The sequence below is a fragment of the Physeter macrocephalus genome, chromosome 11 (genome assembly GCF_002837175.3).
Source record: "Physeter macrocephalus isolate SW-GA chromosome 11, ASM283717v5, whole genome shotgun sequence".
Taxonomy (NCBI): domain Eukaryota; kingdom Metazoa; phylum Chordata; class Mammalia; order Artiodactyla; family Physeteridae; genus Physeter; species Physeter macrocephalus.
In genome coordinates, this window is record NC_041224.1 from 21,820,554 (window position 1) to 21,838,072 (window position 17,519).

General features: G+C 38.0%; 1 protein-coding gene across 1 annotated transcript in view; it reads left to right on the plus strand.

Annotated features, from left to right (window-relative positions):
• CCDC7 (coiled-coil domain containing 7) overlaps positions 1-17,519 on the plus strand; it is a 321,418-nt gene that overhangs the window by 287,924 nt on the left and 15,975 nt on the right. Inside the window, exons 36-37 of the mRNA XM_055087797.1 lie at positions 15,445-15,474; positions 16,281-16,373. Coding sequence (XP_054943772.1) covers positions 15,445-15,474; positions 16,281-16,373 — 123 coding nt within the window. The remainder of the gene's footprint in view (positions 1-15,444; positions 15,475-16,280; positions 16,374-17,519) is intronic.

Sequence of the window (17,519 nt, forward strand, 5' to 3'; positions counted from 1 at the left end):
TATCAATAGGAGTCCTTGTCAGTTTTGAATAACAGCCTTAGACACAGCAATAAAGTGCTTTCATTTACATCCATTCAATTTAAAATGTCATGCCTTTTATCAACAAAATTAATTATTTTATACTTATTAATGGTGAGTTTATAATTAAATGCTCTAAAGAAAATTTTATATTAGCAATATTAATTGCTAAGAGAAAAGGTATTGAAAGGAGAGTACAGATCAAATATAGAAATAAATATACTTGTTTAAGATAAAATATGGTTAGATTAAAGGTCAAAATTAAGTAAGATGCTACCTAAGAACACAGAACAAAGAAAAGGAAGAGAAAATGAAGAATTAGTTTATAGAAATTGGAGTGATAGAAAAGTAACAACTCAAATGTGGGAAGAAAAACTGCAGAAACAAAGACTAATACATGGAGTTTGGGAAGTAGTGTGCAAATAGTAATGGTGTCTGTGTGAATTTTTTCTTTTTAATTTTACTTTAGGTGAGAATTTATTTAAAAACAAATATATGTCCACACAACATCAAACAGTTTTTTTACCGGCACATTGCACCAAGTAAATTCTCAACAAATGTGATCAATTTTTCACCCTCTGACATTTAAAATAAGAGATATAACAATTTAAAATAAATATCTAGCTACTTAGAATACTTTTTGTAGTATGCTTTTAAAATTTTACTCCGTATGAAATATTTTAAACACCCAGAAAATATGTAACACTAACATAAAATACACAACATTCTAATGGTTCCCTATCTATGATGTTACAATCCCAATCCCTCCCTTCTCAGCTTTTATCATATGCAGTCATAAAGAGTGTATAATGATGCTCTATACAAATATATTCCAAAATATTGTGCCCTCTTTATTTTTAATTATTCTTCATTATGGAATTTCCCACCTTGTCTTCCTCCCCACTACCCACATTATTGCAGGTCAGTCAGGTTTATAAAAAATGTGTGTGCATGCACACACACATACATACACACTCCTTTTTAGTAGGAATTCCCAAGTTAACTGCTTTTACTTCCTTTTTGGTCTCTAGAGTATATTTTTATGCCATCTCAGCAATACTTTTTAAAGTACATTTTTTAATGTAGCATTTTAGTTCTTGGAATTAGAGAGGTCATTTGGGATAGCTAGTCTCCTGTACTACTGCATTCAAAATTACATTTAAATTGGAATACCAAGCTGTACCAAAATATTTTCATACAAACAATCTAGGCTTGATGCTTTCATGAAAATAAAATTAAGAATAAACATAAACATGACAGTATGGCCCCATTACCCTAACATGCCTTAAGGCTTTTATTTTTAGTAATTTGAATATCCTCCCCAGAGTCTACTCTTGTTTGACAAATATGAATGGCTAGCTTAGAGTCATGGCTTCTGGAGTAAATTGTGTCAACAATATTTTATTTTCTCAGTAACAACCTCTCAGGCTGTGGCTTCAGTTTAATCTCTAGCCACTGATAAAATAAGATGAGGTTTATAATTTTTGTTTAAATGGGAGTGTTCTACAATAGCACATATTACTTTTATAATAAGTAGGATATATGAAATATAAATCTTATGAACATTGATTGAATGGGGTGCGGGGAAGCCAGTGTTTCATGCATAGAGCTCTGATCTCCAAAACTGTTCTTATAAATGCATCCTTCTAAATATAGTGTACAGATCAAATAAAGAAGTGAATATTCTGCTTCAAAGTAAAACAGGGTTGTGATACAGGTCAAAATTAAGGGAGATGCTAAGAATGGAAACTGTCCTTCAGAGAAAAGCCATGTGTGCCACCCTCCGTATCCATTTAAAAGAAAAAAAAAAAGTGAGGGCTTTGCTGCTAATTAATTTACCCACGAAGAGTAGGAAGAGCTCTTGTACATGTACATTTGCAAATACTAAAAATGTTACTCCATCAAAATGCTATAAAAGAAGAACCTTTCTTTACAAAAGAATCTTTCTCAACCAGAAGGAAAAAAGTTCTCTAAATGACTTTGAAAGAATTGGACAAATCAGGGAACTAAGACAATGAGTGAAATTCCTTCCAGAATATTTGGCAAGAGAGAAGGAATTTTACAGTGGTGACATCAACAAGGTAGAACAGGAGTTTTCTACCATCTTCCACCCAAAGAAAACCAACTTGACAATCACCCACAGACAAGAGAGCCTTTGTGGAAGTCCAGGAGTTAAAGCAGAAAAGTTTCAGCACGCTGTTGGAATTTTTAAAACAATCCAAGATTGGAGGCATTGAAGAGGGTAAGAAGGACAGTTTACCTGCCTCACTCCTCCCCCAGGACAGCAAACCTTGGTGCCAAAAGAGCCCTTCTCCTCCCATGGGGGAAAGTGAGAACATGAGTGACTGCCCAGCTTCTCTAGCTGTACAGGACACTGTCAAGAGACCCATTTCTCTCTTGTCCCATCCAGAGATCTGTGTCATTAGCTGCATGACTGGGAGTGGTGAGTGGCTGAGAGAACAGCAGCCAGGGCTCAGAATAGAATATATGAAAGGGATGTGGATACTGCTAACCATGTCAAGGACTCCATTGGGAGTCCCACACATCACCTGTGAACCCCCTAAAACTGGCCCATACACATTTCCAACACTCCATGCACCTCACCCACAAACCCTCACCCTGTGATTGGCTCCCTGTGTGTGTTCCCCATGGCAGCAAAAATTAGCTTTTACAGACAGCTAGTGAGCACCCACAGAAAGCAGGCCCAAATCTGAAGGCCTTGTAGAAACCACAAAATGGAACATACAACACTGCCAGAGGGAAGGCAAAATGGAAGCTGGCAGCAACCAGTCTGGCATTACAGGATAGGAAGAAGGCATACAAGCTTATGAATTCTGCCACAAAAGATAGCAAGAAGTGTAGAGTAGATGTACTCATAGGAAAGGTCTAAGAAAGCCTCAGAATCCTCAGCAGGGCTGTTAGAAAGGATTTATTTCTGAAAAGCCATCAGTAAAGCAAGGAGGAGGTGACTGCTTCTTCAAATGGAACGACAGCAGTACAAACATCAAGGAACATGAAAAATCAAGGAAACATGATGATACCATGAACGAGATACAATAATTTTCCAATAACCCCAAAGAAAAGGAGGTTTGCAATTTAACTGATAAAGAGTTCAAAATAGCTGTTTTAAGGAAGGTTAGCAAGCTACAGGAAAACACAGAAAGACAGGTCAACAAAAGCAGGAAAACAATGCACAAATAAAATGAGAAGTTTAGCAGAGAGTAGAAATCATTAAAATCGAATCAAATTCTGGGGCTGAAGAATACAGTGAATGAAATGAAAAATGCAATAGAGAATATTAACATCATAATGGATCTAGAGGAAGAGAGAATATGTGAAGCAGAAGGCAGTACCTTTGGAATTATACAAAGAAGAGTAAAGAAAAAAAATTTTTAAAGAATGAAGTAAAACTGTGAACTATAGGACAATAAGCTAAATAATATATAAATGATTGGAGTCCCAGAAGGAGAAGATAAGGAGAAGGCGGCAGAACACTTATCTAAAGAAGTAATGGCTGAGAACTTCCCAAATCTAGGGAGAGATTTGAATGTCCAAGGTCATGAAGCTAATAAATCACCCCCAAATTTCAATTCACAACAGTATCTACCATGAAATATTATAATAAAACTGTCTAAAATCAAAAACAAAGATAGAATTTTAAAAGTAGCAAGAGGAAAATATTTCTCTCATACAAGTGAATCCTTATCAAGCTATTAGAAGCTTTTTCTGCAAAAACATTGCAGGCCAGGAGAGAGTAGGATGATATATTCAAAGTGTTGAAAGAAAAAAAAAAACTGCCTAAAAAGAATACTTTACCAGACAAAGCTGTCCTCTAGAAATGAAGGTGAGATAAGACTCACAAACAAAGGAAAGCTGGGTGAATTCATCACCAGTAGAACTGCTTTATTAGAAATATTGAAACGAGTTTTTCAAGCTGAGATGAAAGCACACTAATTAGTGATATGAAAATATATAACACCCTATTAAAGGTAAGTATATAGTCAAATTTCAAATACTCTGATGCTGTAATATGGTGGTGTGTTAAACCTATCATAAAGGTTAAAGGACAAAAATATTAAAAATAACTACAGCTACGGTAATGGATACACAATATAAACAAAAGGTAAATTATGACATCAGTACCATAAAAGGTGAGGAGTGATGTCATCAAGATGGTAACATAGGTCATTCCTGATGTCACTCCTCCTCACAAGAAGAATGACTAAAAACTATTCATGGACCAGACACCACTGAGAAAATCCTAGAACATGGGAGTGAGGCTGTAGCGCACCCCCTGCACAACAGAGACCAAGACACACCACATTAGACAGATAAGAGGAGCGGCTACACACTGACCATATTGCCCTTCCCCCAGACTGGTGCAGCACCACACCAAGAAGTCTCCCCTCAGCCCTCAATTCCTCCAGTTTGAAACAAGAGCCCAGCATGGATTTCCAGCTCTACCAGCATTGTGGGTCACTTCTTGAGAGCCCTCACTTCTTACCACAGGGATTTTGGGGTAATCTGCTGGGCTTGACTACTGGGAATCTGATTGTGACAGAGAAGGGGGAGGGGCTTGCAACAACCAGCACTGGGATCTTGGCAGACCAAGTTCCTACCCGCAGTACCCAAGCAGTAGTCCTGACCAGCAGCTTTGCTCATCTAGAGAAACAAGAGGGTGGCACAGTCTCACCAGGTGACACATTGAGATGCAGGTCTGTATGGTTTGGTTCCTCAAATGAAGAGCCTTGACAGCTCTGGAGCCCTGTCTACCCCCTCCAAGCAGGGGAGCTGAGTCCTAGCTTGATATACTGCTGAGTAGCTCCTTGCCCCACCTTACCAGGCAGATGAGTCAGAACACCTGGAAACTATGGAGCACTTCTTGAGTGAAGAGTATGGCAGGCAAAGCTGATTGTCCATAGAGCAAGTCCAGTGGCACCATTTAACCAGGGAACTTGGGGAGCAGGTCAGCTTGAGTCAAGACTTCAAAGAGCCTTAGAGGGATTAGAGTCAGTATCCCTGCTTGGCCCAGGCAGGGAGCTAATTAATAGCCCCCACCAACTGTTGGACAAAGCTCCCGGCCCCTCTTGACCAGAAAGCCTGATCAGGAAGACCAGGGGGCCTGCTTGCAGGTGGCCCTCCCATTCTGCCCAGGCAGGGGAGCTCAATTTTGCCTCACTCCTGAGTGTAGCTCCTGGCCCTTCCTGGCCAGAAAGCCTGGCCAGAACATTTGGAGGGTTTGTATCCAAGCAACACTTAAGCAGAGAGTACAGCAGGCAAAGCTGATCTTCAGCAGAGCAAAGCCAGTGGCACCATTCAGCCATGAAATCTAGGGCTTATATTGCTCGAGTCAAGACCATAAAAAAAGAGCCTTGCCAAATGATGCGACTGACAAGGGCTTAATTTCCAAAGTATACAAACAGCTCATATATCTCAATATCAAAGAAACAAGCAACCCAATCAGAAAATGGGCAGAAGACCTAAATAGACATTTCTCCAAAGAAAACATACAGATGGCCAACAGGCATATGAAAAGATGCTCAACATCACTAATTATTAGAGTAATGCAAATCAAAACTACCATGAGGTATCACCTCACACCATTCAGAATGGCCATCATTAAAAAATCCATAAATGACAAATGCTGAAGAGGATGTGGAGAAAAGGGAACCCTCATACACCATTGGTGGGAATGTAAATTGGTGCCACCACTATGAAAAACAGTATGGAGTTTCCTCAAAAAAACTAAAAATAGAGTGAGCATATGATCTACCAATCCCGCTCCTGGGCATATATTTGGACAAAACTGTAATTCAAAAAGATACATGCACCCCTATGTTCATAGCAGCCAGACAAAGCTGTCCTCTAGAAATGAAGGTGAGATAAGACTCACAAACAAAGGAAAGCTGGGTGAATTCATCACCAGTAGAACTGCTTTATTAGAAATATTGAAACGAGTTTTTCAAGCTGAGATGAAAGCACACTAATTAGTGATATGAAAATATATAACACCCTATTAAAGGTAAGTATATAGTCAAATTTCAAATACTCTGATGCTGTAATATGGTGGTGTGTTAAACCTATCATAAAGGTTAAAGGACAAAAATATTAAAAATAACTACAGCTACGGTAATGGATACACAATATAAACAAAAGGTAAATTATGACATCAGTACCATAAAAGGTGAGGAGTGATGTCATCAAGATGGTAACATAGGTCATTCCTGATGTCACTCCTCCTCACAAGAAGAATGACTAAAAACTATTCATGGACCAGACACCACTGAGAAAATCCTAGAACATGGGAGTGAGGCTGTAGCGCACCCCCTGCACAACAGAGACCAAGACACACCACATTAGACAGATAAGAGGAGCGGCTACACACTGACCATATTGCCCTTCCCCCAGACTGGTGCAGCACCACACCAAGAAGTCTCCCCTCAGCCCTCAATTCCTCCAGTTTGAAACAAGAGCCCAGCATGGATTTCCAGCTCTACCAGCATTGTGGGTCACTTCTTGAGAGCCCTCACTTCTTACCACAGGGATTTTGGGGTAATCTGCTGGGCTTGACTACTGGGAATCTGATTGTGACAGAGAAGGGGGAGGGGCTTGCAACAACCAGCACTGGGATCTTGGCAGACCAAGTTCCTACCCGCAGTACCCAAGCAGTAGTCCTGACCAGCAGCTTTGCTCATCTAGAGAAACAAGAGGGTGGCACAGTCTCACCAGGTGACACATTGAGATGCAGGTCTGTATGGTTTGGTTCCTCAAATGAAGAGCCTTGACAGCTCTGGAGCCCTGTCTACCCCCTCCAAGCAGGGGAGCTGAGTCCTAGCTTGATATACTGCTGAGTAGCTCCTTGCCCCACCTTACCAGGCAGATGAGTCAGAACACCTGGAAACTATGGAGCACTTCTTGAGTGAAGAGTATGGCAGGCAAAGCTGATTGTCCATAGAGCAAGTCCAGTGGCACCATTTAACCAGGGAACTTGGGGAGCAGGTCAGCTTGAGTCAAGACTTCAAAGAGCCTTAGAGGGATTAGAGTCAGTATCCCTGCTTGGCCCAGGCAGGGAGCTAATTAATAGCCCCCACCAACTGTTGGACAAAGCTCCCGGCCCCTCTTGACCAGAAAGCCTGATCAGGAAGACCAGGGGGCCTGCTTGCAGGTGGCCCTCCCATTCTGCCCAGGCAGGGGAGCTCAATTTTGCCTCACTCCTGAGTGTAGCTCCTGGCCCTTCCTGGCCAGAAAGCCTGGCCAGAACATTTGGAGGGTTTGTATCCAAGCAACACTTAAGCAGAGAGTACAGCAGGCAAAGCTGATCTTCAGCAGAGCAAAGCCAGTGGCACCATTCAGCCATGAAATCTAGGGCTTATATTGCTCGAGTCAAGACCATAAAAAAAGAGCCTTGCCAAATGATGCGACTGACAAGGGCTTAATTTCCAAAGTATACAAACAGCTCATATATCTCAATATCAAAGAAACAAGCAACCCAATCAGAAAATGGGCAGAAGACCTAAATAGACATTTCTCCAAAGAAAACATACAGATGGCCAACAGGCATATGAAAAGATGCTCAACATCACTAATTATTAGAGTAATGCAAATCAAAACTACCATGAGGTATCACCTCACACCATTCAGAATGGCCATCATTAAAAAATCCATAAATGACAAATGCTGAAGAGGATGTGGAGAAAAGGGAACCCTCATACACCATTGGTGGGAATGTAAATTGGTGCCACCACTATGAAAAACAGTATGGAGTTTCCTCAAAAAAACTAAAAATAGAGTGAGCATATGATCTACCAATCCCGCTCCTGGGCATATATTTGGACAAAACTGTAATTCAAAAAGATACATGCACCCCTACGTTCATAGCAGCACTATTCACAGTAGCCAAGACATGGAAACAAACTAAATGTATATCAATAGATGAATGGATAAAGAAGATGTGGTACATATATAAAATGCAGTACTACTCAGCCATAAAAAAGAATGAAATAACGCCATTTGCAGCAACATGTATGGACTTAGAGATCATCATGCTAAGTGAAGTAAGTCGGAAAGAGAAAGAAAAATACTATGTGATACCACTTATATGTGGAATCTAAAATATGACACAAATGAACCTATCTATGAAACAGAAAGAGACTCACAGACATAGAGAACAGACTTGTGGTTGCCTAGGGGGAGGGGATCAGGGAGGGATGGATTGGGAGTTCGGGATTAGCAGATGCAAACTATTATATATAGAATGGATAAACAACAAGGTCCTACTGTAAATCACAGGGAAACTGTATTCAATATCCTGTGATAAACCATAATGGAAAGGAATATAAAAAATGTATACATATATATAACTGAATCACTTTGCTGTACAGCAGAAATTAACACAACATTGTAAATCAACTTCAATAAGAAAAAAATATCATATCATCTACAGAGAATATCTTACAAATGGGGAAAAGATAGTCTCTTTAATAAATGGTTTTGGAAAATTGGATATCCATATGCAAGAATGAAATTCGACCTGTATCTTATATTGTTTACAATGTTTCACTCAAAATGAATTAAATATTTAAATGTGAGCTCTAAAACCTCAATACTCCTACAGTAAAACATAGTGAAAAAGCTCCGTGACATTGCTCTTGGCAATGACATTTCGGACATTGCACTAAAAGCACAAGCAACAAAACCAAAAGTCAACAGCTTGGACAACATCAAATTAAAAATCTTTTACACAGCAAAAGGAACCATCAAAAATCACAAGGCAACCTAAGGAATGGGAGAAAAGATTTGTAAACCATCTATCTGATAAGGGGTTAATATCCAAAGTATATAAGGACTCATACAACTCAATATTAAAACAAACAAACAATGTGACTATAAATGGGAAGAGGCCTGAATAGACATTTTCCCAAAGAAGATATATGAATGGCTAATGGATACATGAAAAGGTGCTCAACATCACTAATCAAGAAAATGCAAATCAAAGCCACAGTGAGATATCATCTCACACCTGTTAAAATTACTATTATCAAAAAGATAAAAGTTGGTGAGGATGTGGGGAAGAGGGAACCTTTGTGCACTGTTGGTGAGATTGTAAGTTGATACAGCCACTATGGAAACCAGTATAGATGTTCCTCCAAAAATTAAAAATAGAACTGTCGTATGATCCAGCAATTCCACTTCTGGGTACATAGCTGAAGAAGTCAAGTCACTATTTAAAAGAGATACCTGCACTCCCGTATTCCCTGCAGCATTATTCACAATAGCCAAGTCTTAGAAACAACTAAGTGTCTGAAGACAGATAAAGAGATAAAGACAGATAATCAATCGAATATCATTCAGCTATATAAAAAAAGGAAATCCTGCCATTTGGGACAGTGTGGAACTTGAGGTCATTATATAAGTGAAATAAGTGAGACAGAAAGCATTTGTATGATATCACTCATATGTGGAATCTAAAAAAGCTGAACTCAGAAACAGTAGAATAGTGGTTACCAGGGGCTGTGGGTTGGAGGATATGGGGAGATGTTGGTTAAAGGGTACAAACTTCTAGGGAGAAGAAGAATAAGTCCTGGGATCTAATATACAGTGTGATGACAATAGTTAAAAGTTGCTAGGAGAGTAGATCTTCAATGTTCTTACTACAAAATTTAAAAAGGTAATTATGTGTGGGGATGGAGGTTTTAACTAACCCTATTGTGGTAATCCTTTCATGTATCAAATAATCACATTGTACACCTTAAACTTATGCAATGTTTTATGTTAATTATGTCTCAATAAATCTGAGGAAAAATGAAAATATGGTATAGACATATAATAGAATATTATTCAGTCTTAAAAGATAAGGATGTCCTTCCATACACAACAACAAGGATGAACCTGAAAGGTATTAATGCTAAATGAAATAAACCAGTCACAGAAGGACAGATAATGCATAATTTCACTTATATGAGATGTAAAATAGTCAAACTCACAGAAACAGAGAATAAAATGGTGGTTTCCAGGGGCCTGGGGGTAGGGGGAAATGGGTAGTAGTTAAATGGGTGTAAAGTCACATTTATACTACATGAGTGAGTTCTGGAGATCTGAACAACATTATGTCTATAGTTAACAATACAGTCTTGTGCATGTAAAAATTGTTAGAGGGAGTGCTTCATGCTAAGTGTTCTTACCACATAAACATAAAAAAGCAAGGAGACAAAGAGTAGTCTTTTAGAGGCGATGGATATTTTTATTACCTTGATTGTCATGATGGCATCACAGGTGTATGCATATTTTCAAATTCATCAAAATGTATAAATATGCGCAATTTTTTATACTAAGTATACCTCAGTGAAGTAGAAGGGAAAAAAAGATGCTACCAAGGAACACAGAATAAAGAGAAGGAAGAAAAAAGGATGAAATAGTTTATAGAAACTGGAGTAACAGTAATAGATGAGTGGCCAAACTGTGGGAAGGAAACATTACAAATGCATAAAGACTAATACATGGAGTTTGAGGAGTAGTGTGTAAATATTCAGACTTCATATAATTTTTGTTTTTAAACTTTATTTTAGGTATGAGTTTATTTAAAAACAAAAATGCATTCTCACATCAAGAAGATTTCTACGCCAGGCACATTGCACCAAGTAAATATAAAACAAAAGTGATTAATTTATCACCTTTTGATGATGAAGGTAAAAAATTATATATAAAGATATAAAATACTATATAATTACTTAGAATGATTCTTGTGGTACAGTTTTTCATTTTACTCTTTTTGCATCTTATTATTCAGAAACAGATAAATCCTTGCAAGCCTGAAAATGAAACAACTTTAATTTATCCTTTTTACTAGCAGAATTATTTGATCATTCTTCTATTAAAGGTCATTGACTTTTTAAGCTTTTCACTACTAAATGTGTCCATGAATATATATTATTACATTTGATGTTTTTATCTCTTTGGGGTAGTGTCGCAGGATTGATAGTGTTAAAGCGTATATTTATTTTTAATATTAAAAGATACTGTGAGACTTTTCCTAAAAGGGTGTTAACATTTTTACCAGCAATTTGGGAAAAATATACTTTTCTCTACATAACCGTCAGCCATACAGATTGGTGGGGGGTTTTTTCATTTATGTCCATCTTAGAGTTATTAAATCATATCTCATTCTTTTTTAAATTTTTTCCACATTTGTTAGTGTTATTTTACTAAACAATTACCCAAAAACTATTTAGCTTAAAGCATAACTATTCATACAGTTCACGATTTGGGAGTTAGCAATGTAGACTGCTGTGAGCTGGGCTAACTTTATACATCTTTGGTCAGCTTGTGGTCAGTGGCTTCACTCACTTGTCTAGCAGTTGGCTCACTGTTATTTGGGACAATACAGGTATATAGTTGGGGTTCATCAGGAGATAGAGACCACACTAACTGTTTGAAAAGAGAGCAAGAATAAAAAACTAGTTAAATATAAAATTGTTAGCCAAGTAGCTGAAAGTGTAAAAAGAATTGTAAGGTAACATGGAGAAAGCAGTTTCAGGAGAAGTTTCCACCATTAGGGCTGAAGGAGACCTCTGAGTGTAAAGAATGTTACTTGGCTGATTTTGCAGGAAGAGTCTCAGATGTACCTCTGAAGAGGAGGCACTGCTAGTGTCTCGGGTGGTAAGAATTTAATAAAACTTGATCTGCATATGTTGGAAAGAATGCAAACCATTTGTGTCATGGAAAGAACTTCTGCTCCTGGGAAAAAGAAACATTCCTGGCATGATGTTCACCAGAACTGAAAAGGGATATGAGCTCTCAGGAAGCCCATTGGTAACCAAGTGGGAGAAACAAATCCCTTGTTTCTTTTCCAACCTTGCAATCTACGTCTAGCTTGCCCTATTTGCACAGCCTAACTTGGAGCTACCTGGCAAAGCAAAAATGTGGTTTTTAGAATCCCAGATCCAGTACCACAAAGCAGAATGTAGAAGAGTGGTTTGGGAGCTAAGAGAAAATAAGCTTTTCAAGTGTCACAGGAGGTGACCTGGCTACATGTCTCTCATCTTCCAGCTGGTTGGCTTAGGGGTGTTTACATTGTAACCTCAGGTTCTTAGCACAGCATGTGGGGCAAACCTTAATGAACAAGCAATTTTGACATCTCTGCTTGCATTTGTTTGCTTTTCTTGCATTCACTAAAGTCATATACTAAGATCAGAGTTGTGTGGGAGGACGTGAATACAGGTAGTCAAGGACATGTTGAAGCTGTTGTCGAATCCAGTGCACCAGTGCTCCCTCTGTTTGCAAATATCCATGATCCCTACCCCTTGCATGCAAAATACACGTGCTCTTCCAAGAGCTACACAGATTCTCATTAAAATTTGGCATCAGTGCCAAAGACCACAGTCTTGTGATCTGTAATCATTTTCAGAGACAGTTCCTGTGATGTGACTTCCCACAAAGCACACACACACACAAACAATATAGTAGCACAGACAAGGATAGACTCCACGGTAGGCACTCCCCTACAAAAAGGTGGAAAAAATAAACAGAGGCATATAGCAGTCAATGATCCGTAAATTTAGGTCATCTTTTCCATCATTTGATTATATGTTAATTTTAATTTTCTCAGTAAAACTATGCATTCAAAAACCAGGATGTTGGGAGATCCCAGGAGGGAATGCAGACTAGGATATACAGAACTGACTTCACTGCAAATATATGACAGGTGACATCATCATCATGATGGCATAAGATACCCCTCCTAAACTCTCCTCATCAACAAAAATTTGACATCCATCCATGAACAAAAGTGACTTTGTGGGAGTTTGGGATCCAGCATCATATGCCAAGGGACCCAGAGGAGTTTCATCCACCTGTGCATCAAATAATAGGAAGATAGACCTCCATCCTGACTGTGGACCCTTCAGTAGCTTATGAACTGGTTCCAGCCCCTCTTGGCCATGGTCCAGAAGCATCTGGATAACCCTGACTTGGGCAGTCACCACAGACAAGAGAGCCTTTATGGAAGTCTGGGTTTCTAGAGGAGAAGTTCCAGCACTCCAGTGGAGTGAAAAATAAGAATTTGGACACATTCGAGTGGATAAGAGGAACAGTTTGACTTTGCCCACCTTCCCCAAGGTGACACAGCTGGGCCAAGCAAGGCCAGCCTGTGAGGTGGGTGAGAGGTGGGGTGGGAAGAAGAGCAGGTGAATGAACACCAGGCTTCCCCAACTGTCCAGGACACTGCCAAAGAGACTCATTTCTCTCCTGCAGCATCCAGAGTAGTAAATTTGGGGTGAGAAGAGATCAGGAGAGAGGCACATAACATTTTGGGGGAGCATTAAAGGGATTCGGTTCCTGCTGACTATGCTGTGAACTCCATCAGAAAGCCCACCCATGAACTTCTGGGAAAGCCTCACATGCGGATCCCCCTGGCTAGCCTTTGGTACCCCAAGCGACAGGCATGCCTCACCCACTTTCCCTCACGCTGCAGCCAACTCCCTGTGGATGCTCCTGAGGGTGGCGGCAGCGCAAGCTTTGTTGGACAACTAGGGAGCACTTGGAGAAAGCAGGCCGGAGTCTGTGGACCAGAGAGAAACCAGAAACTTGAGCTGTAGCCCCACTTTAGGGAAACAAAAGGGTGGCAGTCAGCATTGGGGCTGATGCCTTGCAGAATCCAAAGATATACAAGCTTAAGAATTCTGCCACAAGAGGGAGCAAGAAGTGTGAGTAGGTGTATCCACTCAAGGTCTGAGAAAGCCTCAGAGTCTGTAACAGTGCTGATGGAAGGTATTTCTTCCCTGAAGGCAGTAGTAAAGACTGGAGGAAGTGACTGCTACTTCAACTGTGAAGACAGCACACAAAACCCCAAGCCACACGAAAAATCAAGGCAACATGATACTACCAAAGGATCACAATAATCTTCCAGAAACCAACCCCAAAGACATGGAAGTCTGCAATTTACCCAATAAAGAATTCAAAATAGCTGTTTTATTTTGTATGTGTTAATAATTATATATGATATTATTAATCTATAAAATATACAATATTCGTATATATGTATACACATACACACACAATGGAATACTGTTCATTCCAGTGAATGTATGTCTTTATTTAGATTTCTTTAATTTCCCTGAGCAGTGTCTTGTAACTTGTGGTAAAAGCTGTGCCCCTCTGTTAAATTTATTACAATTTAATTACTTCTGATGCTATTGCAAATAAAATTGTTTCTCTGATTTCGTTTTTGGATTATTCATTGCTCTTATGTAGAAATAAAATTGAGTTTTATTTTATATGTCCAGCAATACAGTTTTATGCAGTAGTCTTTTTTAGCCAGTTAATTGAAGAAAAGAGAAAAATGTATATTGTCATTTATATTTACCTATATAAGGTGCTTTTTTATTTCTTCATGTGGATTTGAGTTACCATTTGGGTGTCATTTTGTTTCAGCCTGAGGTTTTCCCTTTAGCATTTCTTTTAAGACATGGCTGGTAGTATAAGATCAAAATCTCTTAATTTTTTTTTTAATTTAGGAATATCTTTGTTTCATCTTTATTTTTGAATGATAGTTTCTCTGGGTATAAAATTCTTGGTTGTGAATTTTTGCTTTCAGCACTTTGAAAACAGAATCCCCCTGCCTTCTCTCCTCTAGTCCTCTTACTCCCCCAGCCCTAGGCAACCACTAATCTAATTTCTGTCTGTATAAAATTTGCCTATACTGGACATTTCATAGAAATGGAATCTTATGAGTTCTTTTGTTATTTGCTTCTTTTACTTAGCTCTGATCTCCAAACTGTCTTCTAAATATACATCTTTATTATTTAATTAAATTAATGATCTCAAAAAATTAATGTTCATTATTTTAATTTATTTAATTTTATTTTTATTGGCAACTAACTTAATGTGTGAGTATTAAAAATAAAAATAGTTATAAGTGTGATCCATCTTACAGCTAACTTATTTTCTAAATATTTCTGGAAGAACCTTATGAGTACTTTTCACCCCATGTGACTGAACGTCCAAAAGTACTTCATAGAGCATCTAGGGCTGGGTCAAGTGTTTATAAAACCTTCCACTTTCCTTCATTGAATAAAGAACATTCAGGTAATTTGTAATATTTTTAGTGTACAATGTGATGTTTTCAATGAATAAAGATTTAATTATATGGAAGTTACCAGATTGTACTAGCCTTAGTCATATAACCAGTTTAGCAAAACATAAGTGAAAGTAAATTCTGAATTAAGCTCATCTAACATATATGCATTCTTAGTGGATGAGTGGTGTGTCTCTGGCATGGCTTTTCCTTCCCCACCACCACTAAATTGGAACTTGAGTTTTTTCTCAACATTCCTTTCTTATACACTATATAGATCCTGCAGATGACTGAGATAAACCCATTTTATAATCCTCTTCCTTATACTTATATATACCTCTTTTGTCCAATCCCAGGCAAGGTCAATAGAAAGAGTCAACATGAGGGTAAGTGTGAAGGAAAATAAACGTTATGTTCATTTTCTTCCTTTCCTTGCATTATCATCTCCCAACCATCTAATCCACTAATATTTAAGAACTAATTTACAGACCCTATTTCTTATCCATTGCTCCAGTGGTGTTATATAATCATGCTTTATTTCTCTGTAAGATACATATTGTGGAAATTAAACACATTAATGTAATTTTTTCTACTAACTTTGAGAAAGTACCATCTAAATACTGCACATTCTGCATTTTATTTTAATGTATTTTTCTCTAAGTGAGCATACTGAAACTGTTTTCATTATTACATACTTTTATTTTTAACAGGGCTCAAAATATGTAACTTTAAAACAGCATTTCTATAGCATCTCTCCCTCCATTCTAGCACTAGATTTTTCACTGTAGGAATACAAACTTCTTTTTTTGTTAAATAAAGATATGCTTTATTTAAGATAAAGCTATGTAGAGATAAAAACTTTACTTGAGAATTTATTGATTTGATTGCTTAAGTATTTTTTTTACTGACATACTATTTAAAAAGCTCTTTCTCTAACATTTTTATATAGTTTTTTAGTTATTTCTTTTTCTTGATTTACACCCTTATTGTTGATGTTTATAAATATCAAATACACGGCAAGGTAAAATCAAAGAGAAAATATTTGTGTTAGTAAAGCTGCTTTATCTAAATTATTAAAAAAATATATACAGAAGCTGTACTTTAGAAGTGGATTAATGAGATTTATTTTCACTTTTTAAAAGTTTAAATGAGGTTATTTCTAGAATAATTTAGTGACACTATTATTTTTTAGGGCATCGAAAAAATTTGACCTTAAACAAAAAGAAAGGTGAACTTGATACTCTGCCTGCTGTGATCACTACAGCTAGAAAACCTATCTATAAAGGTAAAATAATCCGTGCTATACAAAGATATATGAAATAAAACCTTATACTTTGTTTCCAATGACTCCATTTACCAATCACCTCGAACCTACGGGCCCTCTCCTCCCGACAACCTATTAGGAGCAAAGCCAAGTATATTTTTCCAAACATTTCTTCGTATACACACACACAGACACACAGAGAACATATATGTTCTGTACAATAAGAGAGGATCGTATGCATTGATTGTCCTCACCTCTGATCCAAGTAAATTTTTTTAACATCTTTATTGGAGTATAATTGCTTTACAATGTTGTGTTACTTTCTGCTGTATAACAAAGTGAATCAGCTATATGCATACCTATATCCCATATACCCTCCCTCTTGTGTCTCCCTCCCACCCTCCCATCCCACCCTTTGTGGTGGTCACAAAGCACCAAGCTGATCTCCCTGTGTGATGCAGCTGCTTCCCACTAGCTATCTATTTTACATTTGGTAGTGTATATATTTCAGTGCTACTCTCACTTCGGCCCAGCTTACCCTTCCCCCTCCCCATGTCCTCAGGTCCTTTCTCTACGTCTGCATCTTTATTCCTGTTCTGCCCCTAAGTTCATCAGAACCTTTTTTTTTTATAGTTTCCATATATATGTGTTAGCATGCAGTATTTGTTTTTCACTTTCTGACTTATTCTGTATGACAGACTCTAGGTCCATCCACCTCACTGCAAATAACTCAATTTTGTTTCTTTTTATGGCTGAGTAATATTCCATTGTATATATGTGCCACATATTGGTTTTATCAGAGTATATGCCCAGTAGTGGGATTACTGGGTCATATGGTAGTTCTATTTTTTGTTTTTTAAGGAACCTCCATCCTGTTCTCCATAGTGGCTGTATCAATTTACATTCCCACCAACAGTGCAAGACGGTTCCCTTTTCTCCACACCCTCTCCATCATTTATTGTTTGTAGATTTTTTGATGATAGTCATTCTGACCGGTGTGAGGTTACCTCATTGTAGTTTTGATTTGCATTTCTCTAATGACTAATGATGTTGAGCATCCTTTCATGTGTTTGTTGGCCATCTGTATATCTTCTTTGGGGAAATGTCTATTTAGGTCTTCTGCCCATTTTTAGATTGGGTTCTCTGTTTTGTTTTTTTTTTTTTTTT